At 43.6% G+C, this 27094-nt stretch overlaps 2 protein-coding genes and 1 pseudogene across 2 annotated transcripts in view; 2 read left to right on the forward strand and 1 right to left on the reverse strand.

Annotated features, from left to right (window-relative positions):
* Window positions 1–1230: 1230 nt before the first annotated feature.
* On the reverse strand, window positions 1231–7229 carry MPZ (myelin protein zero). The gene is given in 6 exon segments (XM_044005042.1): window positions 1231–2472; window positions 2621–2681; window positions 2839–2974; window positions 3884–4097; window positions 4507–4673; window positions 7101–7229. Coding segments are annotated over 6 exon segments (939 nt in total). The 5' UTR covers window positions 7168–7229; the 3' UTR covers window positions 1231–2178.
* An 8383-nt stretch (window positions 7230–15612) lies between these two features.
* Window positions 15613–27094, forward strand: part of SDHC (succinate dehydrogenase complex subunit C) — a 42000-nt gene continuing 30518 nt past the window's right edge. Inside the window, exon 1 of the mRNA XM_044001639.1 lies at window positions 15613–15710. Within this exon, the coding sequence (XP_043857574.1) occupies window positions 15691–15710 (20 nt within the window). The 5' untranslated portion in view covers window positions 15613–15690. The remainder of the gene's footprint in view (window positions 15711–27094) is intronic.
* On the forward strand, window positions 25496–25927 carry LOC122753511 (annotated as a pseudogene).

Raw genomic sequence — 27094 nt, forward strand, 5'->3', positions numbered from 1 at the left:
ATTAGACACCATTTATTGGAATTATAGAATAAATTTGAATGTAAACTACAATGGCATGTGGCTTTCAGCATGTTTGAAGCCACAAATCCAAATGCACTGAAAGAGAATGAATGGAGTTAGAAACTCTTGGGTTTTATTATCTATGAGGAGAGACTGTTCTGAGATGCAGAATTCTATCAAGGCCATCCAACTGGACAGTAGCAAAAGAAGTCCATTTTCATGCTTTTGGTAATAAGGGGACTTAATGGGCTAAATATTCTCGACTTCTCTGGGGTTGTTGAATTATACTGTCTGTTGCAAAAGTACAAGTATGGGGGCAGTTAGGTGGCCCAGTGGATAAAGCACCAGCCCTGAATTCAGGAAGACCTGAGTTCAAATCCAGCCTCAGACACTTGATACTTACTAGCTGTGTGACTCTGGGCAAGTCACTTAACCCTCATTACCCCGCAAAAAAAAGAAAGAAAGAAAGTGCAAGTATGAACTATAGAGCAATTTTAATTTTGAGGTTAATTCAAAGGAATTTAACAGAGCTTTGTGAAAGCCCTCATAATAAATGAAGATACCTTAAAATGTTGCAAGGCCAGGGTTGGGACTAACTGCTGTAATTGATTTTTACAATGAGATGGAGGTAATTGGATTGGAAATTTCTCCACCTGTTGTCAGTGCTAGCAGGGGAAAGGAGATGTTTTTTTGTTGTTGTTTTGTTTTTAAGATTAATTATGGGGATGACGTTAAGCGTTTTGGGGAGATTTATTGCTGTTGTGTAAAATGGGATTACAAATTGTATGGAATTCCAGGACAAAAGTTTGATATGTTCATGTGGGGATGAAAGCCCCCTGTTGTCTGATGCTGGGTACTGCACCCTGCTCTGTGCTCTGAATGTGTAGGATATACTGTTACTTTTTTCATCCTTTTTATCATAAAACTATTCCTAGGAAAATGACCTTAGAGAGATAGTGTATCTTACAGTAGAGTCTTTAGTAACAGGGTGTTGTTGTATTGGCGTGATGGCTATGTGAATTATATAAAGGGGATGCGACTGATGTATGTCTGATACCTTCATTCCTTCCAAGCCCGAAACCCAGTAAGATCAATAGAATGGTGAGTGGCTGGGAGGTGAGGCCTATCGGCCTATTGGGATTGGGGGTAGGACACTAAGGGACTGAGAGCAGAGTGGAGGCTGGGGATTGTTGCCAGGAGGGTAAGGGAATAAGAGGCAGACCCTACAACTTCTGGAAATGTCAGTGTTTATTAAACATTTAACACATTTGGGGAGTCTTAGGGGAAATATACAGAATGTAGAAAAACTCTAGGCATTCCTTTCCCTGTGGCCAGGAGTGCATGCTAGCTCTTGGTTCTTTTCTCTTTCCATTCTTGCTTCTGGGTTTAGTTTTTTAAAAGTCATTCCCCAAGGCCAGGACTTGGCTCACACACCCTCCCTGTCCCCACCCCACTTCTCCACTTCCCCATGTGCCTTCTCCAGACAGAAGTCCAGCCCCAGATCCTTGCTCCAAGGGGAAGAGGGAGGGGCACCTACCCTGGGAACTGAGGACCTGGCTTGGGCCAGCCTGCTGACTGGCCTGGCTATCCCTGTGTGCACCGAGGATAGAGTGGGGAGGGTATAACACTGCACATCAGAAGCCTCATGACGTCATTTGTTCTCAGTCATGGGGGAAGGGGGAAGACGGGCACTACAGGAGAGCAGAAGGGGGTAGGCTGGATACAGATAAAAAATAGCAGTCGATTATTTAAAAAAAAAAAAAACAAACCCTAAATCAACCCCCTAGGAAAGCTCGATCTAGGGTGTTAGCTGGGGATAGGGGATGGGCCACTAAAGAAGGGCACTGGGTGATGTGTCTTGGAGAAGAGGGTAGAGAGAGAGGGGCGAACTGAGTGGGAATGGGGGCCCCTCTCCTCTCAGCACCAAACACACAGCCATGATTAGGGTTGTAGGGAGAGGGGAGGAGCAGGCACTGCTGGGCTCCCTGAGAGCCAGAGATGGAGGGGGAGAGTGAGGTACCTGGGGATGATGGCTTGGAATGAAACTTACACCTTGGGGTGGGGTGGGGGGGGGGCGGGGGGGTGAGGAGAGGAGAGAGACTAGATGGAAATGGGGGGCACTGGGCAGGGGTGGAGGGAACCTAGGCCCCCATGTTCTGGCAGGGCCTGAGGGGGTGGTCACTTGTCCGAGTCCAGGCCCATCATGGTCTTGAGGGCGTTCTTGAGACTGGTTCTACTGGGGGACTTGACTGCAGGCCGGAGCTCAGAGCCCGGCTCGTCCCCTCGGAGCTCCATCTCAATGACCACTACTTGGGAGCCTTTGGAGGGCTCAGCCCCAGGCCCCCTGCCCCCTGCCCGGCCGGCTAACCGCTATTTCTTGTCTTTGCGAGACTCCCCAAGCCCCTTGGACTTCTTTTCACTAGCTGCTTTGGTGCTCCGGCTGTGGTCCAGCATGGCGTACAGAACCGGTGTCTGCAGAAGGGGATATTGAACAGAGATCAGTTCTCCCACCCCCATGCCTGCCCCACTCCTTTTATCGGACCCTCTCCCCAGGGCCCCTTGCCCATCCTCCTCTCCCTGATACCCCCTTCTCCCCCGGATCCTTGGATGTTCCTCTGACCTGCCGGCCTCGTTTGGATGAATCCTTGCTGGATTTGTGCAGCTTTCCCTTCTCCATAGCACTGCAAAGAAGAGGGGAAGGCTAGCATTGTGGTCCCAACTTGAGAGGTTGAGTTTTCCTTTCTCAGCTTCCTTTAAGAAACCTTCCCCACTTCTCCACCTCCCACCCATCCACAGCCCTACCCCACCATGGCGGCCTTCCCCGAAACTCCCCCTTACCTGAGCCTTCTCTGCAGAGCAGCTTGCCTCCTGAGCCAACAGTATCGAATCAAATAGAAGAGAAGCAGCAGTAGCAGCACCAGCCCCAGGATACCCCCGATCACAGCACCTAACACCACCCCGTACCTGGTGGGCACTGAGTGGGGAGGGAAGGAAGAAGGAAAGTTGGGAGGGACCAGAATCTTCTGCCTGCTGCTCCTTCCTTCCTGAGGGGTCCCTCCCATAGGCAGTAAGAAAGATGCCACACTTCCCCCATGATGGAGGCTGGGTCATATTAAAAAGACCTCCAGCCCTCCCCTCACAGCTTGTAATACAGACAAACAGAGCACACCGTGTTTCTGTTCTGCCTTTGCAGATAGGCTCTCCTTGGCTTTTTCTTTTCCTTAATCCCTAGGTTTCTTCTCCAGAGTGTCTCTGAGAGATTACTCATCTCCTAGTCCCCTTCCCTCTTGTCCTCTAGACCATCATCATCCTAATTGATTTTCCAATTTCTGGTCTTTCCCATCACTCCCTTCAAAAACTTCTGGTGGCTCTCCACTGCCTTCAGCACAAAGTAAAAACTCCTCAGTCTGGCAGTTAAAGCCCTCCACAATCAGAGCCTACCCACTTTTACAGCTCTCTTTCATACCAGTCCCCTCAGAAAACTATATTCTAACCAATCTGTCCCATTAGGTGTTCCTGAATGTAATGTTCTTATCTTCTGTCTTGGTGAATGGGGACAAAGCCTCCACCATGCTGAGATGCGTCCTGGTGGATGCTGCTTCTTCACACTTCCTCTTACCTCCTTGGCTTCTTTCAAGGTTCGGCTCAAGAGCCAACACCTCTTTGAAGCCTTATTTGACCCCTTCCTCCTTCATTAGTATTCCTTTCCCTCAATTTACTTATAGTATACATATCTGTATATTTATTGTGTGTCCCCACTGTCTAACATAGTGCCTTGTACATAGTATTAGTTTAATCAAAGTTCATTTGTTTCACTGAACCCCATCCTTCTCTCTCTTCCTCTCTTCCCTCCCCATCCTCACCCCCTGCTCCCTCCCCATACCTTTGTCAAAGACGTAAAGTGTGACCTGAGAAGTCTTGCCAACAATGTCAGGTGGGTTTTTTACATCGCAGGTGAAGGTGCCATTGTCACTGTAGTCTAGATTATGAATGACAATAGAGCCATCCTTCCACCGAGGGTCCCCAACCCACTGGATCCTCTCCTTGAAGGCACCCACTTCATCGATGTAGGGCTGGCCTTTGGCAAAGTGGAAAATCTGCGGTATGGAATTCAGATAGAAGTTGGTATAGGATTCTGGTGCCTGGGAGGGTAAGTGGGGACAGGGCGGGGGGGGGGGGGAGCAATGTCAAGATTGTCTCTTCTCATCAATGAACTAGTCTGGCAGAGGGGCAGAGTGGCACAGAAGGAGAATGGGAATAGGGAATGATGCCAGGAGTGTGGGCACTTAGTCATAATGGCATCCAGGGGATGGACTGCCATCAGCCACCCACTGTTCCTATAATATCTCTGTCCCACTAAAATTAGGGTTAGGGCCCCTACCTATTTCACCTCAACCCAAATTCTGTTCCTCCCTGCCCCTAGGCAGGACCTCTGACCCTTTATAACTGCCCTATAGTCTCCCACCCTCCCATTTTTTATTCGCTGAGCTGTACTCAGGCCCTCACCGAGATAGCGTCCCGGCCTCCCTCAGGCTGGTAGCGCCAGGTGAAGGAGATGTCATCTGAGATCCACTCGCTGGACCAGAAGGAACAGTGCAGTGTCACCTTGGAGCCTACTTCACCATGGACCTCCCTGTCCGTGTAAACCACAATAGCCTGGGCCGGGGACAACACTGAAAACACAGGAGCCCCGCCCATGTCAGAGCTGGCCGGGAACTACACCAAGTATATGGTCAAGACAAGGGATGATGAATGTGAGACATGGGAAATCAGTGAGCCAGGGGGCTGCCTGAGGAAAGAGGAATGGTGGAAATAGAAATTATCTGTCCCTAGAGCCCTAAATCTCTGAGATCTCCATGGGCTAGATTTGCATAAACTAATCTGTCTGTGCTTTTCTTTTATATGCTGTGGGTCAGAATAAATGGTGCAGCAAGGAAATAATTTTAATGCCTTTCAAGAAGTAAAGGGTGAATTATGGCTGCTCTTCCCTCTCTCTGTCTAGAGTCATCTATGTCTCTTTCCCACCTCACTCCATTTCTATTGAGTCTGATGAATTGGGAGAGAAAAACTCAAGAAATGACCACAGAATGGGAACTTATCCTTGATGAAGGTCAGAGCCATGTTCCCTGGACTGGGACTTTGTAGGACACAAACTTTCCAAAACTTATCTATCCTAGTGCTTGTACCCAACTGAGGGAATGGAGAGAATGCAGTACCCCCTCTGTCTTTCCCAGGAGGACGATATTTCTGACTTTGGATCTTTGCAGGGAGGGAGGTGTCTAGGGTTGGAGACCCTGAACCAAGCTCCCCTTCCCTCCATGGAATTAGCTTTTGACCTGTTGACCAGCTAGGTTGGAATCGACTTGGTCTCTCTTTTGCCAGCCTTGGAGCCTAGGTATCTTGGGTGAAAAAGATGAAATGGGGCCATTCACACCTGTCTCTCTCTTAGCCCACCACTCAGCTGAGCAGGAACCTCTAGCCCGAGGGATTTTCAATCAGGACAAAGATACAGACATAGTCCCTGCTCCCAATCAAACTCTCCTGAAATGCCCAGGAACCTTCTTGTTCATCTGTCTTTGTGGCTATTGAAGGAGAAAACCAAAGCCAGGTGTTCTGACTCATAGCCTTTTTAAAGTATTCTACCTTTTCTTTCCCCCTCCCTTAAACCCCACTCTGGCCTCCACCCAGTGCTGGCACAAGGGAAGTGCTGACAGGAACACTGTGTGTGGGCAGCACCCCAGGGGGTGATGCTGGCTGAAGGCCCCTTTGTTCCCTGTGCTGAATGATGGCGTGGGGTGGAGGTGGGGTGAGGGATTAACCAAGCAGACAGTGGTCTATTGTCTGGTCACAGTGAGGGGTCTGGCCTACTCTGTCTTCCCCACCTCCCAATCCCCCCCCAACCCATACTTAAGTCTTTCACCTCACTATATAGGAACGTCACAGGTAGCCTCTGGCAAACCTTCCACAGTGGGGAAGTTCTTCCTCAAGTATACATTCTATCTCACCTTCACTGGTGTAAACACTTGCCCCTCTACTTTGGGGGAGTCATCACTCAACAAGAGGGTTGTTGTGAGCAAAGCATTTGGTAAATCTTGGAGCTCCATTAAAGAAGTTGTTATGGTTATCATCATCTCCTTGCCATTCCCATCTCTGCTACTCCCCCCACCGCCCCCACCCCACCCTCAGCTTTTTCTTGAGGTGTCCCACCATGCTCCAGGATATGAGTACAGCCTAGCCAGGCCAGCTTGAGTTCAAGGCTTCAGGCTCCTCAGAGACTGATGTCCCTCTCCCTCTTATTCACTTCTCCCCATCTCCCCATACCCCACTTGCTCCTCCAGGCTCTGGGCCTCCAAGAATCCCACAGATAGTCTTTCCCTGCTTTGCCCACCCACTGAATGACATGCCAAGTTGGGAAAAGGAAGAGAAGGATGTCAGAATGCACATAAGGAAGATAGCTCTATAAGAACAGTCTAGCACCTGTATCCTTCCCACCCAACCCTCCCAACACACACAGGCAAAGACAGGAGTTGTACCTCATAAGAACCTTGACAATTAATTCATTCTAAGATTCCTCCCCCAGATTGCAGTCGACCTTTTCTCATGTGTTCAACTATCAGGATACCTGTCAGAGTGAGCAGGGAGCTGGGGGGCTGAATGCTGAGTGGGGACTGGTACCCAGGTATCCTGATCTTGCTCCCTCCTGTACTCTCCCTGACATCTGTCTTGGCAGACTCTCAGCTATGGCTCTGAGAGCATCCTCTTTTTCCCCATCTGGGTTTCAGCCCTGCCCAGTGAGCTCTCTCTACAAACATCCAGATACACCTATTCTCTCCCTCCACAGCATGTCTGTCATTCCCCGCCACCCCCATCGCCTTCCTCTCTGCTCTGCTTTTCACCATGTCCTTGTTCTTCTTTTGGAGATAAGGGTGGTGTGAACAACAGGGAAATAAAGATATGAGGGTGTGGGGCTTAGATTGGAATGGGTTACCATCAGGTTGGAAGGCTGGCAGATAACTGAGGGTCCTCTTAAAAGAGTGTGCTTGAGTGTGCCTTGGAATGTGTGTATGTAGAGGAGGGAATGGGGTGGCGTCTCCACTTACCTAGAAAGGAGAAGAGCAGCACAGTCAGGACAGGAATGGGGATGGCTGGGGAATCCCCAGGAGCCATGGCTGGACCTGGGGTTGGGGTTGGGGCCAGGACGCCTGAGGGCCTGGGAAAGTCCTGGGAAGAACAAGAAACTGATCAGGGTCTCCTGGAACCCGCTTAAAATCCCCTGGGGATGCAGCCTGGGTGGGGGGGCTGGCCTAAGTCAGTGGCCAATTGCAGTATGGCATGTGCAATTGGGGGGTGGGAGGGAGGGAAAAGAGGAGGGGAGCAGAGCTTAGGGTGGAGAAGGAGCATTGTGTGTCCTGGGTTGGGAGGAGGGTGCATACTTCCCTACACAGACTGCTTTGTGTCAAATGGCCTCCCTTCTCCCCTATCTGGAATGTTAAGGGGGTGGTGGTGGTGAAGTAGAGACAGCAGCAGGGACAGGGATAGAGACACACAGCTCTCAGATGAGGAGGGACAATAAAAGCCAAGTCCCAGGTCCCTGGGGAGCCCTTTGGAGGGACTCCTCCCCGGTGTGCTCACTTCCCATCTAGTTGTCTATGACCTGGGGGATATGTGTGCATGTGTATGTGTATGTGTATGTGAACGTGAGTGAGGACATTTTGACCTAAATATCTCTTAAGATGATGCCCTTGTCAACTTCTTTGGGGCTTTTGCAGCCATACAGACCTCTGGAGATGGCTGCATCCTTGAGGGGTTACTTTACCCATCATCCTTGCTTCCAAGATAGCTTTTCTGGGCCGAGGGAATCTCTCATCTGGGGACATCTCTTGGAGAAGCTGTGTCCTCTTTCTATTCTTCATGACACATACCCTTCCCAGTCAGACCGCTCTTCATTTTAGTAAACGTTAGTGTTATACACTATTTTCACTGTCTCTTTTCTTCCTATAGATTCTTGTTTTCCACAACCTTGGGCGTTCTTACTCCTTAAGTCTCCCTTTATTCTCACTTCTCCAGCTAGGCAGGGCTTCTATAGTGTAGGACAAAGTGCCATCCTATTTCCTTCCCACCTTCCCCATTTCTCCTTCTCTGCCTTATACCATCCATGTTCTCCTCCTGGGGGTGGGGAGTGGATGCAGTGACAGATGGGCATGCTAAGGTATAAGATGAGAAGACTTGGAGACAGTTCAGCCTTCCCAAAAAGAGGGCAGCACCTCCACTTACCCAGACGGAGCAGAAACAGTCAGAATAAAGTTGGGGAAGTCTGTGGGAATCTCAGGAGCCATGGTTGGGGCAGGGGTTGAGTCTAGAACCACCTGAGACTTGGAAGAATTTTGGTGGTGGACAAGACACAGAATGAGGGCTCCTGGAACCCTCTCACACCCAATCTTAGTGACCGTGCTTACCCATCCTAATTGAGTTTGTTGCTGTAGATGAAATTCCCCTTTCATTGCTTTGGGAAGTATTTTCAGTCACTTAGTTTGTGATTGTTTCAGCTCTCCCTATAACCTCTGGTTTGTGACTGTGACCTAGTCCATGATGTATGTAAGGATATATTTGTTATTTAGGATTTTTGCAACTACAATTGCTATCCTTTTTTAATATAAACAAGATAACAAAGCTGGCTCTTAGAAGACATCTATCTTATGTATTTCTACGTATGTTTGTGTATATATACACCTCACATTTCTCCGCAGCCCAGGTGTGACACTTTTTGCTGTTCAGTCACTTTAGCTGTGTCCGACTCTCTATGACCCAATTTTGGGATTTTCTTGGCAAAGATACTGGAGTGGTTTGCCAGGTGTGACACAGATCCCAACTATCTCCAGGCTCTCTCTCTCTCCCTTGAGTGGGGCTGGTTAGATTACCCTACTTGTAGCCACCCCAGAGAGTCTGCATTGAGGCTTCTACTCCAACTTTCAGGATCCTATGGGTAACCCTTATAGGTGACTTCCCACTAACACTGTAGCTCATGGGCTTCCACTGCGGTGTTTCCCATCCAATAAATTAACCACTAAGATTTAAGTGATTTTTAAAAAATTTATTCAGGCTGGAAGATGTACAGTAGTCACTGATGAGTTTGATCCCATGGCTGATCAGCATAGAAGTTTCAGCCTGCTTTATTTGTAGTCTGGGTTGTTTCAGCCTTCCTTAGGTGGTCTGGTGCTACCTTCCTCCCATTTCCAGGGGCTCACTACATTGGTGCCAGACTTAGTGAGAATACATGATCCACTTTAGCCCTAGTGAGCTCCAAACTCCAGCTTCAGCCCCCACAATAGCTGAGATTATAGGTGTGCATTCCCATATCCAGCTATTCAATTATTCTTAACTGAAATATTTACTGAAAATGCAAAGCAAACATTTGTATTTATATAACATTCTACCCATAAGTGTCAATCACACTCTCCTACCCAATTCAGTGTCCATGGGGAAAGTCAACATGTATCCAAGTCCTTGGTACTACGTAGTATGACCTAAAAATAGCAAGGACGACTCACAACTCTGGAACTATGGACTATGCTGTCTATCCAAGCAAATGAGATAATATTTGTAAAGCACTTAGCTCAGTGCCTGGCATATAGGAAGCACTTAAGAAATACTTATTCCTCTACCTTCCCTTTTTCCCCTTGTCTCAGGAACTGTCAGTAAAAGCTCATTGATGAGCATAGGTTCTGTGTTAAGCAGATGCTTCTGCTACTAAGCAGAACTGGTCCACATTGTGCTTAACTAACACCACACTGGGCACAGCATCTTAGATTAGTCAATCCAGTGGGCTGCCTTTCTAAGGCTCTGTTTCCAAGCTTCTCTCTGTTTAGCTCCTTCATAGCAGAAAATCATATTGGAGAATATGATTTACTCCTAAGGCTGTTTATTCCTAGATAATAACTATAGAATCTGTCACTTTCAGCTTCAGACTTAGCTGATGCCTTACCCTAAAGTTGCCAAAAAGTTCTTCCTTCCCCACCCCCAGCTCTTCCTCCTTCTTTCTTTCTTCTTCTTCTTCTTCCTCTTCCTCATCTTCCTTCTTCTTCTTCTTCCTCTTCTTCTTCTTCTTCTTCTTCTTCTTCTTCTTCTTCTTCTTCTTCTTCTTCTTCTTCTTCTTCTTCTTCTTCTTCTTCTTCTTCTTCTTCTCCTCCTCCTCCTCCTCCTTCTCCTCCTCCTCCTCCTTCTTAGCATAAAATCAACAAAGAAAAGAGCATACTCTTTTATTCCTTCGTCTTCTCATCAACAAGTCACAAAAGAGAGCATAGGTTTTCTCTATTCCTTATTCTTCTCAGCAGTTGATGGCAGTAGAGAGTACTCCATCCTCTCATTGGTCAACCAATCTACCTGACAACAAATAACAGCAGAAACTCTTTCTTTCACAATGTTCTGAAATCTGATCTTTTACCTCTCACCTCTTCTCTCTTCCCAAACCAGTGGGTGTGTGTGTGTGTGTGTATGTGTAGAAGATAGGAAGCTGATTCTTCTCTTTATTTCTTTATTTTTGGTGAGGCAATTGGGTTAAGTGACTTGCCCAGGGTCACACAGCTATTAAGTGTCAAGTGTCTACGGCTGGGTTTGAACTCAGGTCCTCCTGATTCCAGGGCTGGTGCTCTATCCACTGTACCACCTAGCTGCCCCCACATAGATTTTTCTTTATTTCTTTGATTCTTCTCAAAGAAAGATCCCACTTAGTAAGCAAATTCTCATCTTCTGTCAAAAATCAAGTAAATTACATTTGCCTCATAATCATAGGATGGTTCTGATGTCCAAATTTCCCTAGTTCTTAACCTAAAAAATCCAAATGTATATATTTGAAATAATATTTTATTTCCCCCCAATTACACATAAAACCAAATTTTAACATTTGGTTGGGGTTTTTTTAAGTTTTGAGTTTCAATCCTATCCCTCCTTCCCTTCCCTCCTCCCTCTCTGAGATGGTAAGCAATCTGATATAGGTTATAGATTTGTAATCATGTAAAACATTTCCATATTAGTCATTTTGTGCAAGAAAACTCAGAGAAAAAGAAAAAGAAAGTTTTTTTTTTTAAAGTATGCTTTGGGGGGCAGCTAGATGGCACAGTGGATAAAGCATTGGCCCTGAATTCAGGAGGACCTGAGTTCAAATCTGACCTCAGATACTTGACACTTACTAGCTGTATGACTCTGGGCAAGTCACTTAACCCTCATTGCCCTGCCCCCCCCCCCCAAAAAAAGTATGCTTTGGTCTATATTCGGGCAATATCAGTTCTTTCTCTGAAGGTGGCTAGCATTTTTTATCATGAATCCTTTGGGATTATCTTGGATCGTTTTTTTTTTTTAATTGTCATTGTTTTTTTTTTTAATTTTTTGGTTTTTTGCTGGGCAATGAGGGTTAAGTGACTTGCCCAGGGTCACACAGTTAGTAAGTGTCAAGTATCTGAGGCCACATTTGAACTTAGGTCCTCCTAAATCCAGGGCTGGTGCTTTTGGATCATTTTATTGCTAAGAATAGCAAGTCATTTTTTTTCATTCCACAATGTTGCAGTTACTGTATATAATGTTCTTCTGTTTCTGCTCACTTCAGTCAGCATCAGTTTATGTAAATGTCCAGGTTTTTCTGAAATCCACCTGCTCATCATTTCTTATAGAACAATAGTATTCCATTACATTCATATACCACAACTTATTCAGCCATTCCCCAATTGATAAGCATTCCCTCAATTTCCAATTCTTAGCCACTACAAAAAGAGCTGCTATAAATATTTGTGTACAGATAGGTTCTTTTCCCTTAAAACAAACACAGGGCAGCTAGGTGGTACAGTGGATAGAGCACCGGCCCTGGAGTCAGGAGTACCTGGGTTCAAATCCGGCCTCAGACACCTAACACTTACTAGCTGTGTGACCCTGGGCAAGTCACTTAACCCCAATTGCCTCACTAAAAAACAAACAAACAAAAAACCCCAAACCTCTCTGGGATACAGACATAGCCGTGGCTTTACTGGATCAAATGGTATGTACAGTTTTATAGCCCTTTTTGGCATAACTCCAAATCACTCTCCAGAATGGCTGGATCACTTCATAACTCTACCAACACTGTGTCAGAGTCCCGGTTTTCCCACATGCCCTCCAACATTTATAATTTTCCCTTTTTGTCATATTAGCCACTCTGATGGGTGAGGTGGTACCTCAGAGGTGTTTTTAATTTGTATTTCTCTAATCAAATAGTGATATACAGTACAGCAACTATATATATTTTTTTGGGGGGGAGGCAGGCAATGATTTGAACTCAGGTCCTCCTGAATTCAGGGCCAGTGCTCTATCCACTGCACCACCTAGCTGCCCCTTCCTATATATATATTTTTTTTTTCTTTTTTTATACTACATCAGTGTTCTTAGAATTTGCTTCTTTTTTTTCCTATATATTTTTTAAAAATCAAATTTTTGGGTGAGCCAAAAGGCAAAGGTTAACTGCAGCATATTTTATGACCTATCTACAGGGTGTTGCCGGTAAATATTTAATAACCAGCTCTCCAGAAAAAAATGTACATACAATATCCTTTTTTTTTTTGGCGGGGAAATGGGGGTTAAGTGACTCGCCCAGGGTCACATAGCTAGTAAGTGTCAAATGTCTGAGGTCAGATTTGAACTCAGGTCCTCCTGAATCCAGGGCCAGTGCTTTATCCACTGTGCCACCTAGCTGCCCCCATACAATATACTTTTCTTTTTTCTTTTTCTTTCTTTGTGTGTGTGTGTGGGGGGGGCAATTGGGGTTAAGTGACTTGCCCAGGGTCACACAGCTAGTAAGTGTCAAGTGTCTGAGGCCAGATTTGAACTCAGGTCCTCCTGAATCCAGGGCCGGTGCTCTATCTACTGCGCCATCTAGCTGCCCCCCCATACAATATACTTTTAAATTTAATCTGCATTCTTAACATTTTCTCCATTACTTTCTTTTTCTTTTTTTTCTTTTTGGTGAGGCAATTGGGGTTAAGTGACTTGCCCAGGGTCACACAGCCAGTAAGTGTTAAGTGTCTGAGGCCGGATTTGAACTCAGGTCCTCCTGACTCCAGAGGCGATGATCTATCCACTGCGACATCTAGCTGCCTCTCCATCACTTTCTTAAGTCTAGACAATCAAGAACACAATCAGTCAAGACTTGACTTGTCATGGTTGCCTTTCTGAGGTGCAAATGCTCACACTAAAAATTCAATAATTGGCTACATCTGCTATGTGCAATGGGAGATCTAAGATTTGTGATGAGGCAAATGTATGACTGGAAAAGGACGTGGAACAGTCCTGTGAGAATGGAGTATTGATGCAGTCAGTACTGAGACTAGAAACCATGAAATGTTTAAAAAAAAAAAAAAGACCCACAAAAGACCTCCAGTACCCTAGGTAGCTTATTTGTAGAGCTTGAAGGAGTACCCACATCAAGGAGATTTACTGATATTTTGAACTGTCACATTCATGCAACAAGGTTCATCATAGTTTATGGAAATGACCTTGCCCATTTTCTTAAGTGTCAGTTATTGTGGCATCTTGTGAAAGTTACAGGCTGAAATTCATTAAAACTGTGAGATCATCAGAATCTGGAAATCTCTCTGACATTTCAGGAAGCATAGATGCATCATGGTGTTGATCATCTTCTCTTCGACATTCTCTTTTCTCTAGGTTTTCAGGACAAGTCTCTCTCCTCATTCTCATCTTACCCAGTTGATGGTTCCTTCTTAGTCTTTTTTGCTGGGTCTTCATGCAGGTCACCCTTGCTAGCCATGGATGTTCCATGGGGCTCTGTCCTGGGCCTGATTCTCTTCTCCATCTATACTATTTAATTAGTGTTTTCATCAGCTCCTAGAGCTCTCCTAGAGTTTTCATCTCTATGCTGATGATTCTCAAATGTCCTTATGCAGCCTTAACCTCTCTGCTGACCTTCAGTCTTGCGACTCTAATTGCCTATTGGACATTTCAAACTGGATATCCCATAGACATCCCAAACTCAGAAGATAAAAACTGAACTTGTCTTTCCCTAAACCCTCCTCTCTTCCAAAATACCCTATTACTGTTGAGGGTACCACGGTCCTTCCAGTTCCTCAGCCTTACAGCAGGTGTGATCATTGATTCCTCACTATCTCTCACACCCTCATATTCAATAGGATGCCTATTGATTTCACTTTTGCAACATCTCTCCAATATTCCCCTTTTGTATTCTGACATGACCGTTACCCTGGTGTGAGCCCTCATCACCTCCTGGCTAGATTATTACAATAGCCTGCTGGTGGGTCTGCCTGCCTCAAGTCTTTACCCACTCCACCCCATCCTCCATTTAGTAATCAAAATGATTTTCCGGGGGTAGCTAGGTGGTGCAGTGGATAAAGCACTGGCCCTAGATTCAGGAGGACCTGAGTTCAAATATGACCTCAGGCACTTGACACTGCACCGCCTAGCTGCCCCGGGTGTAATGCCTTAAAAAGGAATTCCTAAAAACCCATACCCCCAAATCTCCCACCAATTTCCCCCATGACATATCCTTTCTACCTTCTTCCTTCTCTCCTCTCTCCCTCTCTTCCTCTCTCTTTTCCTTCTTTCCTTCCTTCCTCTCAACCTAAAGCTAAAAAATGTTGGACTTTGGGGGTAGGGGCGTTTTATTGCATAATCCCCCTTCTTTCACTTCCCAGCTGTAGTTTGGGAGGCTGGACAGTACTTCCTGCCCCTCCAGTTGAGACAAGATTCTGTCTTGTTTCCCACTATCCCTAATCCCCCTACCTCCCACCCCTAATCCCATTCTAAGGTGAGCTGGAGATGGATATTGAATAATCAGGAGCCTTTCATCAGTCTCATTCCACCATCTTTTTTTTTTTTTTTTGCAGGGCAATGAGGGTTAAGTGACTTGCCCAGGGTCACACAGCAACAGCCAAGTGTCTGAGGTCACATTTGAACTCAGGTCCTCCTGAATCCAGGGCTGGTGCTTTCTCCACTGAGCCATCTAGCTGCCCTTCATTCCACCATCTCTGATGAAATAGCTGATGGGTGGGAGGTCCCAGCAGGAGAGCTCAGTCCTGGGCCAAGAGGCACCTTGGTATTTCGTCAAAGGCACTGAGTCCAAGGACCTACTGGTGTTTGAATCCGGGGTCTATCATCGGTTCCCTGTATGACCTTGGGCAAGTCACCAGATGCTGTTTGATCCTCATGACAATGCTGGGGAGGGGCTGCTCTTATCGCTATTTATTTTACAGAGAAGGCATCCGAGGCAGGCCGGTTCTGCCTTGCTAGCGTCTCAGGAGGAATCTGAACTCGGGTCTTCCTTTTTGGGTCCTGCACTCTCTATCCACTGGGCCGCCTAAGTTCTTTGAGGGCCTCAGTTTCCTCATTTGTAAAAAGTCTCTGTTGGACTAGATGGCCATTAAATTCTAAGGATCTTACAGATGAGAGACAAAATTCGGCTAGGGGGAGGAAGGATAGGCACCTTTTAATGAGGCGGCAGTGCCGGCTTGACCTCTGAACCTATTCTAAAAGCGAGGGGGACGGGGACGGTGAGTGACCTTGTATGACAGTCGAAGGAGGTCACAAGAACCCTTTAAGGACAACCGGATCCCCACGTGACCAGGGAACACTCGCCTCCCCAGCTTTGTCAGCGCGCGGCCGCGTTGTCGTCACTTCCGCCCGGTTGGGATCCGCAAGATGGCTGCTCTGTTGTTGAGGTGACTTTAACGTGGGAATTGGGAGCGGCGATTCCCGGGGAGGGAGGGGGGTGAGGAGGGGATCGTCATGACCCGCCGGGCGCTGCGTCACCGTGGGAGTGGGTTAGGGAGGGATGCGGGGCCGGGGGGGGCTGCGTTCTCTGCCTTAGAAAGGGCCGAAAAGGGCTCGGGCTGCGCGCCCACCCTCCCCTCGTGAGCGCGCCCCCGCGAAGTTCAAAGGTCACGCCCTCTCTTCTAAGCTATCACTACTACGGCCCACCGAAATGTAGCTTAAGTTCTCGGCCTGAGCTCTGCCTTGCCTCCTTTACCTTGTACTAGACCCAGCTGTGTACATATATTATCCTCATTACCCTCCCCGCCCCCTCCCCACCCCCACCCCACGTCATCGACTTTAAGGCAGGGGGCAGCTTTTCGATTTTTGTATTCCCATCGTAGGCACTGAATAAATGTTGAATTCCATGGTAAAAATGGAGAGGAGAAGACTAGACGAAATTGAGTGAGAAATTTGAGGAAGTGCTGGCACTCAGGGTTGAAGGTCATGCCCTAGTGGGAGGAGAGGTTTAAACAGGTGGGACACGAAGTCCGGTGGGGGTGGGGGTGAGGGGGAAATCTGAATAAAAACATTCATTTAACTCAACAAACATGTATTCAGTGATGATGAGTTTAATTTCGGGCACATTTTGAGAATATCTGGATATCTAAGTGGAAATAATTCAGCTGACATTGGAACGTTTTGAAAAGTTGGGAAGATTTTTGTAGTCATCTGCGCAGAGGTGATAATTGAAGCAATGGGTATGGATGACATTGCTAAATTTTGGGAAAGTGTGACATATTGTTTAATCCCTTCATTTCCCCAAATGCTTTTTTTTTTCTTTTTTGGAGGTGGTCCGGGTTAAATGACTTGCCCAGGGTCACACAGGTAACTAGTGTCTGAGGTAAGATTTGAACTCCGGGCCTCCTGACTCCAGAGCAGGTGTTCTATCCATTTCACCACCTAACTGTTATTTCTCAAATACTTTAAACATTTCCTTCCCACTCAGTGTAAAAACAATCATGAGGATCTTTGATTTTTCCAGAGGAAGAAAAAAATTATCTTTCCTTTTTTTCTCTCTCCAGAAAATGGCAATATCAGTTCTGCCAAAGCTCCCTACTTTTTCTGTCATGGGTGGTTTCAATGCTTTATTTGAGCTGTTTAGCAGAGTTATTTAATGCAGGGTTTCTTAAACTTTTTCCACTCCCCACCCCTTTTTGCTTGAGAAATTTTTACACTACCAGGGGCATGTAGGTATATAAAATAGGTATACTTAACCTTTTACTGTTGCCACATTTTTCACAGCCCCCACTTTCAGTTATGTGATCCCATAGGATCAAAACCCATAGTTTAAGAAGCTTTTATCTAGTGTGCCATGTTATTACTGTGGAATTAATACTTATTCTCATTATTACTTTTACTAGGGAACTTTGGTGAAATTAACATGTGACCCTGCTTGGTAGGTTTATTTTTTAAATTTATTTGTTGCAGGGCAATGAGGGTTAAGTGACTTGCCCAGGGTCACAGCTAGTAAGTGTAAAGTGTCTGAGGTCACATTTGAACTCAGGTCCCCCCGAATTCGGGGCCAGTGCTTTATTCACTGTGCCACATAGCTGCCCCCTCAGTAGGTTTATATCTTTCCTCCCCTCCTCTCCCTAGACTGCAGGGATTCTAGAGCTTCCAGGCAGTTCAGCTTGGGGATTTCAGCCGTAGTATTTATGAAGTCCACCAGCAGCAGCTGTTCTCTGGCCATGTCATCCACTTTATGTAGTCCAGCCACCAAATAGAATTAATTTCAGTACTATTGAGCTGTTTTCTTTCGTTTGAAAATAAGCTGGGGGGGGGGGGGCAGCGACATGGCAAAATGGGTAAAGCCCCAGCCCTGGATTCAGGAGTACCTGAGTTCAAATCCGGCTTCAGACACTTACTTAACCTTCATTGCCCCACAAAAAAAAAAAAAGAAAGAAAAGAAAAGAAGCTACCCGGTGGCAGATATTGTGTAAATCATGTATAAACCTTTTATATTACCTAGTGCAAGAGTGAGTGAATAAAGAAGGAATGAAGTACTCAAAGATTGAAATCTGGAGATACTTAGAATAACAACTCAGGTGAAGAAGAAAAGAAAGTTGTCAAAAATAGAGATTGGCTGAACTGAAATTCATTTGGGTTCACTAAAGAGTTTAGTTGTTTAAAAGTTGTTGGTTTTTTTAAGTGAGGCAATTGGGGTTAAGTGACTTGCCCAGGGTCACACAGCTAGTAAGTGTCAAGTGTCTGAGGCCCGATTTGAACTCAGGTCCTCCTGACTCCAGGGCCGGTGCTCTATCCACTGTGCCACCTAGCTGCCCCAGTTGTTTAAAAGTTAAAAGATAGAAGTAATGGGAGCTAATAGAAGAGATGAAGGCATTGAAGTGAGGTATTGTTCTCTAAGAATAAGAGCTAGGGTGCTTAAGCTGAGGCTGATAAAATAAAACTAAGAACAACAAAAAGGATGGGTGTTTTTCTTTTAGCTTTATTGGGGGAAAGAGGCTCAGAAAGGATAGAATTGCTGTTTGTGGTATATAGGACAATGATAATAGATGACTAGAGAAGGCAGAACAGTTCAACTCTTAATTTTGCTTCTATTTTCTCTGCCAAGGTGAATAATCATTTGACTGGAGAGGACAGCAAAAATGGTCAGTAGGCTATTGAAATCCAAGATAAGGAAAATAAAGAACATCTAGCTGCTCTTGATGAGTTCAAGTTACCATATTTAGATGAGATGTGATTGCTGAGCCATTGTCTGTGATCTTTGAAAGATTGTGGTGGTTTGGAGAGGTACTGTAGAATTGGAGGAAAAAATGTCCTGATTTTCAAAACAGGTCAGAGAATGGACTGTACAAAGTATAGGGTAGCGAGCATAATTTCACTTCCTAGCAAAATTTTAGAATGTATTTTTACAGGGATGGTTAGTGAAAGGAAAGGGTCATCACAAATAGTCAACTGGGTTTCTTAACAGGTCATCCCAATTAAGAGATAATTGCTAATTTTGGAGAGAGAGAAAGGATAAGGTGAGAAACCAGACTGCAGAAGGATTAGGGAAGAGTGAGAAAAGAGGAAGTGGAAGCTTTGAATATGGTTGATTTTTTTTCAAGGGATTAGGCTGAGGAAAGATAAAGAGATATAGGATGTCAACTGGAGGGAGGGGATGGTAAAGTCTAGTGATGGATTGGATTTTGATTTAAGGAAGAGGGGAACATGGGTATATTTGAAGGCAATAGGGATTTTTTTTTAAAACAGGTCATGCCAGTAAAATCTTGTTAAAAAAAAAAAAGAACAGGTCATGCAATACTAACCTAATTTCCTTTTTTAACAGGGTTACTAGTAAGCAGATCTGGGGGTTGACATAGATTTAGTTTACCTAGATTTTAGTAAAGCTTTTAACAAAGTCATGTTATTCTTGAAGAAAAGATGGAGAGATGTGGGTTTAGATGATAATATGGTTAGATGGATTTGGAATGGATTAAAAGGTTGTACCTAAAAAGGAGCTATTATTGGTTTAGTACTGTTTTTATTCTTAAATAACGAAACAAGCATTTCCATATGCAGAGTAGATTTTTTAAAAAGAGGACTTTATGTGAAACTACAAACCTTTATTACATACAGCTTTCTTTTTAAGTTTGTAATAAATCCAACATCTAACATTCAAAGGTGTCCTGTTATGGTTCTTCTAGTCTTCCTTCTGTTCTCTTCTATGCATTTTAAAATGTTTAAGTGACCTTTTCTTTCTTGACATTCCTACAAGTAGGTCTCTCCCACCTTCCCCACAAAATAAAATTTTAAAAAAAGAAAAGAAAAAAATCAGTGTAACAAATAAGCGTAGTTAAGAAAAATGAATTCTTACATTAACTATGTCCAAAAAATGTATGTCTCATTCTTCACTTTAAATCCATCACTTCTCTTTCGGGAGACTGGTTGCATGCTTATTCATTGGTCCTCTGGAATCATGGCTTGTCATTTCATTGATCAGAATTCTTTGTACTTTCGGAGTTATTTTTTTAATTAATTTTTTTTCAGAGTTTTAAAAAACCCCACAATATTATTGTATAAATTTGTTCTTTTGGTTTGCTCACTTCATTGTGTATCTATCTGTTCATGTCTTCTCAGGTTTCTCTTAGACCAGTCCTTTCATCATTTCTTATTAATATTAATATTCTTAATAATATTACATGATATTAATATACTATAATTTGTTTAGCTATTTTAATAAATGAATACTTCCTTAGTTTCCAGTTCTTTGCTATAACAAGAGCTGCTATAAATATTTTTATACTTATTATTCCTTTTTCTTTTTCATTGCTCTCTTTAAGGCATAGGTCTAGAAGTCATATCCCCAGGTCAAAGAGTTTATACAGTTTAGTGACTCTTTAGGCAAAGTTCCAAATTGCTTTCAGGGCGTAACATCTGATGTAGTTCATAGCTCCAACAACAGTGTCTTAGTGTGCTTGATTTCCCACAGTCCCTATGGCAATTGCCACATACAATGCCATTTTCTTTTTTTGTCATCTTTGCCAATCTGGTGGGTGTAAAGTGGAACCTCAAGTTGTTTTTATTTGCATTTCTTTAATAGCGACTTGTAGTGTTTTATCAAATGCTGATCTTGCTAGCTTAGATTTCTTCCTTTGAAAACTACCTTTCACTACTTAGCAATTGGGGAATGGCTCTTGTTTTTATAAATTTGAATAAGTTCCTTGTATATCTTGGATGTGAGATAATGGTTCCATATTAACTTGGAAGGATATGGCTATTAGAATGCCCCCAGGATCAGTGATTTGCCCAGTGTTTAACATCTTTGTCAATAAATTAAAGGCATAGGTGCTTATCAGATCTACAGATTTATACAAATCTGAGAGATAGCTAACACTTTGGTTGACAGTCAGAATCTGGAAAGATGCCAAAATAAAGCCAGAAAACCCCAAACAACACCTACTGCCATCTTTATTATGATAACAGATAAGACTGCGTGGCTTTTGAGGTTCCTTACTTATAGTCTGCCCTATATATGAATAAGATGGCATTAGGGTTTTTTGGTTTTGTTTTGTTTGGGATTTTTTGGCATTTGTTAAACTTTACCAAATTTCTCAAGGGAGAAGTGAAAGCATGAAAGAAGTGAAACCAGAGAAGGTTAGAGAAGTAGGGAGGTCTCAGGAACCTTTGATGAATATGTCTTCAGGCCTTGATCTTTTCAGATGGCATCTTTTTCTTGTTTGTTTTGTTTTTGTGGGGCAATGAGGGTTAAGTGACTTGCCCAGGGTCACACAGCTAGTAAGTGTTAAGTGTCTGAGGCTGATTTGAATTCAAGTCTTCCTGAATCTAGGGCTGGTGCTCTATCCACTGCGCCACCTAGCTGCCCCTTCCCTAGCTTCTTTAGCTTCCTTCATGTCTCAGCTAAAATTGCACCTTCTGCAACCTTTCCCAGGTTGCTCTACTGCTAGCTTCTTCCTCCTGAAACATCTCTTTATCCTTTGTGTATCTCATTTGTACCCAGCTGTTTACCTGTGGTCTTCTCCATTGGACTGTGAACTTGGGGACAGGGACGGTTTCTGCCTTTCTTTGTATCCTCAGTGCTTGGTACAGTGCCTGGCTCCTAGTAGGTGTTTAATAAATTGTACCACTGTTTAGGATTCCCTTTTGCCTTTTCAGATCTTTTCCCTTTTCATTTCTTTTCCCCTTCCTCCCTTCCTCCCTTCCTTCATTCCTTCCTTGCAGTAGAGAAGCATCCCTTCATCTCTTCAACTTGTACTTTGAGATGTATTGTTGTTAATTGGTGCTCTGTAGTTTACTTCACAATTCCTCTGGTCTCACTTACTTTCTTGAAGCTAGATCCTCAGATTTCTCTAGTTTTTGTGATGACCTGATGGGGCAAATTGCTTGGTGGCCATCTATCTGCCCTGTATTGACTTTCTCTGTTACTTCTGCTCTTTCATGAATTTGTTTATCTGTGCTTGACAAGTAATAATTTCATGTCAAGGGATAATACTAATAGAAGCTGCCCTTAGCTGTCTTCTGTTTGAGAGTCTCAAGCAGGAATCTAATTATGAGAAAGGCTTTATCCACTGAAATATAAGTGCCTATATATAGCCCTGTGCTTACTTACTTAACTACAGGGTTCTCATTTGGGTGCTTACTATTTCCAGAACTAATTTTCTTCTTGTAGAAAGATTTATGATGAATAGTTATAAGACTTATGAGTAGTTTATAAACTTTTGGCCCCTTTCATTTCTTGATTTCAACCCTTTATTCTCTTTTTTAAAATTGTGTTTTGGGGGCAGCTAGGTGGTGCAGTGGATAAAGCACTGGCCCTGGATTCAGGAGGACCTGAGTTCAAATGCGGCCTCAGATACTTGACACTTACTAGCTGTGTGACCCTGGGCAAGTCACTTAACCCCCATTGCCCCACCAAAAAGAAAATTGGTTTTTATTAGCATCTTTTCTTTTTATTTAAATTTTTTCTGTATCTCTCACCCTCCTAGAGAGCCATCCCTTATAACAAAGACTTTATTTTTAAAGGAATAAGACCAAAAAAAATTCAGCTAAACCAAATAACATATTTATTAAATCTGATGTATTCCACACCTATGGACCTGACCTCTAAAAAGGAGTTGGTGGGGAGGAGCCTCTTCATATCTGCCCTTTGGGGCCAGACTCATTCTTTTTTTGTTTGTTTTTGTTTTTATTTTTTAGTGAGGCAGTTGGGGTTAAGTGACTTGCCCAAGGTCACACAGCTAGTAAGTGTTAAGTGTCTGAGGCCGGATTTGAACTCAGGTACTCCTGATTCCAGGGCCGGTGCTCTATCCACTGCACCACCTAGCTGCCCCCAGACTCATTCTTTATAATTTCATAATCTCAATATTAATTGTTTTGTAATGTTTGTTCTTTCCGGTTATATTGTTGTAGTCAGGGTGCATGTTTTTTTCTTGACTCTGCTTACTTTGCTTTTCATTAGCTCATGTAAGTCATCCCATGCTTCTCTGAACTGTTTATCAATGTCATCCCCCCCTTTTTTGTCTTTTATTCTTTTTTTTTTTTTTTGCGGGGCAGTTGGGATTAAGTGACTTTCCCAGGGTCACACAGCTAGTAAGTGTTAAGTGTCTGAGGCTGGATTTGAACTCAGGTCCTCCTGAATCCAGGGTCAGTGCTCTATCCACTGCGCCACCTAGCTGCCCCATTTTTTATTCTTTAAAAACTTAAAAATTTTTTCAATTAGTAAGCATTTGTTTTCTTTTACTCTCACTTCTCTATTTTCCATTGAAGAAATGAGAAAAACAAAACTCTTGTAATTAATATGCATAATCAAGCAAAACACATTACTACATTGGCCATGTTCAAAAATATATCTCATTCTACATCTTGAGTTTTTATCACTTCTCAGGGAATGGGTAGCATGCTTCCTCATTGGTACTCATGAATTGTGATTGGTCTTTATATTGTATTGTTCTTAAGTCTTCCAAATGTGTTTTTCTTTACAGTGTTGTTGTTTCATGAATTGTTCTCCTGGTTCTGCTCACTTCACTTCATCAGTTCATATATGCCTTCCCAGGTTTCTCGGAAACCTTTCCATCTACCATTTCATATCATGCAATAATATTGTTACATTCACATACCATGATTTGTTTAGCTGTTTTCTAATAGATGAGCAGTCCCTTAGTTTCCAGTTTTTTGCCATAGCAAAAAGAGATAGCGTAATTACTTTTGTACATGAATCCTTTTCTGCTTTCTTTGTTCTTTTGGGGGCATAGACCTAGTCAGTGATATCCCTGGGTCAAAGGACATATATGCACTATTTTGTTATTTTTTGGACCAGAGCTCCAGATTACTTTCCAGAACAGTCCAGGCTGTATTTATGCCATTGATTTTTGAAAAACATAAATAAAGGGATATTCATTTTAATCTCTTAATAGATTTCATTTTGTTAGATTTATTCCACTATGCTAGCCTTTCTAGATCTTTTTGGATACTGATTCTGTCATCCAGGGTATTCTCCTTTCCTCCTAGTTTGGTATTATTTACAACTTTGGTAAGCATTACTCTTATGTCTTCAGCCAAAACATTAATAAATGTGTTGAGGGGAAAGGCCCAAAAATAGAAGCCTGCAACGTGGCATCAGTTATCACCTTTCAGGTTGACATAGATCCATTTAGCCTGGATCACTGTTACCATTTGCCTCCGCTGCTCCGATTTGTGAGCCACTCAAGGAAGCTGGAGGAAGTTTTTACAACTGAGCTAAACTGGGTACATTACATTTTCATGTTATTCAACCCTAACTGGACCCTAACAGCAACAAAGCAGTTGTTACTCTTATTCCTTCCTAATTTTTGCCTGTCTCACTCTCCATAGAAGCTATCCAAATCTTCTCACCCCCTGAGCCCCATATTTCTTCCTCTTATGGATTTCTCCCCCCAAAAAAACCTGAGGAGCTTGCCTCTTACTTAACTGAAAAAACTGAGACCATTCAATGTAAGCTTTCTTCTCCCATTCTCTTCATCTCAGAGTTCCTTGACATCATCTCACTCTCTCCTCCTTTATGCCCGAAAAACAGACACTCGCCAAGACCAGTTGCTGCTCTTCCTGTGTACTTGGTCCCTTATCTTCCTCTCTTCAGTAGATTACATGTTCAAACTGTGCCACTCCCCATTTTCAGTCTCTCCCTATCAACTGGTCCTTGCCTTCAGACATGTTTTCTCCCTCCTTACAAAAACTTCGTTGGACACTACCATCCTATAGCCCTTCTCTATTTCCCAACACAACTCTTTGAAAAAATTGTTTATACTCACTACTTCCACTTCCTTTCTTCATTCCTCAGACCTTTGCCATCTGCCACTCATCTGTAACTGTTATCTCTGAAGTTATCAGTAATCTCTTATTGCCAAATCTGATGGTCTTTGCTCTGTCCTAATTCTTCTCAATGTATATGCTGTACTTGAGTCTGCTGACTGACCTCTCCTCCTGGATATTCTCTCTTATCTGAGTTTTTGTGACACTTGATTGGTCTCCTACATGGATGACCTTGCCTTCTCAGTTTCCTTTGCTGCTTATCTTCCACATCATACCCTGTAATAGTGGGGTGTTCATCAAAGTTCTTTCTGGGCTGGACCCTCTTGTTTTCTTTCTCTTGGTAACTTCATTAGCTCCCTCAGATTTAGCTATGATCTCTTTGCAGATGACTCCCAGTCCTATGGATCTGGTCCTAGCCTCTCTCCTGATCTTCAGTGCCAGATCACCACTTGCCTATTGGATATTTCAGACTGGACAGTCTATCTTTAACTTTTCATCTTTTCCCCATAACCCTCTCTTCCTTTAAGCTTCCTTGTTTTTGTCAAGGGAATCACCATTCTTTCATGTCAGGCTTGCAAATCCCAGCATTAGCCTCCATTCTTGATTCTTCCTCACCCCATTTTTCAGGTCAGTTGTCAAATCTTGCTTTTTCTACCTTCCTTTTGCATCCAATTCGTTTTATCTACTAACACAGTTACCACTTAGTTCAGGCCCTCATCACCCCTTGCTTAGAGCATTGCAACAACCTCCATTTGGTCTCCCTGCCTCAAGTCTTGCCCTGCTCTAGTCGATTTTATAAGCTAATATCAAAGTAATTTTCCTTATGCACAAGTGTAATCTTTGTGACTCAGCCAACTCAAGTGGCTTTAGCACAAAATATAAAGTCCTCCATGTAGCTTTTAAAGCTACACAGGGGGAGGGGCAGCTCTCTCTTCACCAGCCCATGCCTGCCTTCAGACTGCTCGTGAAGCCCAAAATCGTCAAGAGGACCAAGGAGTTCATTCGTCACCAGTCAGATGGATATGTCAAGATCAAGAGAAACTGGTGTAAACCAAGAGGCATTGACAACAGAGTGTGAGGACGATTCAAGGGCCAGATCTTGATGCCCAATATTGGTTATGGAAGCAATAAGAAGACAAAACACATGTTACCTAGTGGATTCAGGAAGATTCTGGTGCACAATGTCAAAGAGCTAGAAGTGCTGCTGATGTGCAACAAATCTTACTGTGCTGAAATTGCTCACAATGTTTCCTCGAAGAATCAGAAAGTCATAGTTGAGAGAGCAGCTCAGCTAGCCATCAAGATTACCAATCCAAACGCTAGACTGAGGAGTGAAGAAAATGAGTACAAATTTGCACATTGTTATTTGTGTTAAATAAACCACCAGTGACCAAAAAAAAAAAAGCTGCACAGGCTCCAGTCTACTTTTTTCAGTCTTACTGGATTGAAATTGTTTCTTCCACTACACTCAGTGATGGAATCAAATTGTCCTCTCCTTTCAGTCCCTTACTGATGACAACCCATTTCTTGGTTCCGTGCCTTTGCATCTGCTCTCCTCCATGCCTGTAGCATATTCCCTCTTTAACGAAGCTTTTGCTGATCCTCTCCTCCAGACTGCTAGTGCCCTTACTCCCAAACTATCTTATATTTAACTACATTTTGTGCATGTATGTATTTATTAACTTCATGTTTATGTGATATATATTTTTATATGTACTTGTCATTCCCTTTAGAATATAAGTTCATGGGGAGTAAGGATTGTTTCATTCTTTGTTCTTCTGATAAATATTGACTGATTAGTTGCTTGAACAATCAGTATTTGAGGGGAAAAGTAGCTCAGCCAATAAGTATTCCTTTCAGTCATACTATCATGCCTACTGTCATATCATATATCATACTATCATAGCTACTCATTTCAGCCAAAAGATGTCATGAGAGAAATATGGACAAGGATTTGTACTTGTATTTCATGTGAAAATTAGTGGTTGTGGGGTTTGTGTGACCAGTTGTTTCTGTAAGGGCCTTGTGGAAGGTTAACATTGCCATTTGTTTGGTGGAAACAATAGCACTAGACAGAGACAGCCATAGATTCCAGCCCACATCTGCAAACTTTCACTGGGTGACTGAGTGACCAGGCCCAGCTTGGTGTGAGGAATGCGTGCCCTGCAACTTCAGAGTTACAATTACTTCAATTGATATAAAAAGATTTGTTCCCACTTCTTTTTTCCTGGGAGTCTTTGGTGCATAATGTCATTGTTCACCTCTTGCCCTTATAGCTGGAGCAAAGGAAGACCTGGAGAAAGAGAAATGTTCGTTGGATCTCAGTTTTCAAATTCTAATGTTTCAAGAGAGAGAAATATTGATGTATTAGATATTCACCATGAGGGGGATATAGGGCAATGTCTGCTTCATTGGATAGTCTAGGAATCCTGGACTTTCTTCCCTATTATTCATGTGTGGTGCTTGGGCTTCAAATTGTTTCCTACCTTGAAATACTTTTCAAAGATGGCATATGCTGGTGTGGCCAGAGTTGGGGTACAAA

This window comes from Dromiciops gliroides, chromosome 4 (assembly GCF_019393635.1).
Source record: "Dromiciops gliroides isolate mDroGli1 chromosome 4, mDroGli1.pri, whole genome shotgun sequence".
In the NCBI taxonomy this organism is placed as follows: domain Eukaryota; kingdom Metazoa; phylum Chordata; class Mammalia; order Microbiotheria; family Microbiotheriidae; genus Dromiciops; species Dromiciops gliroides.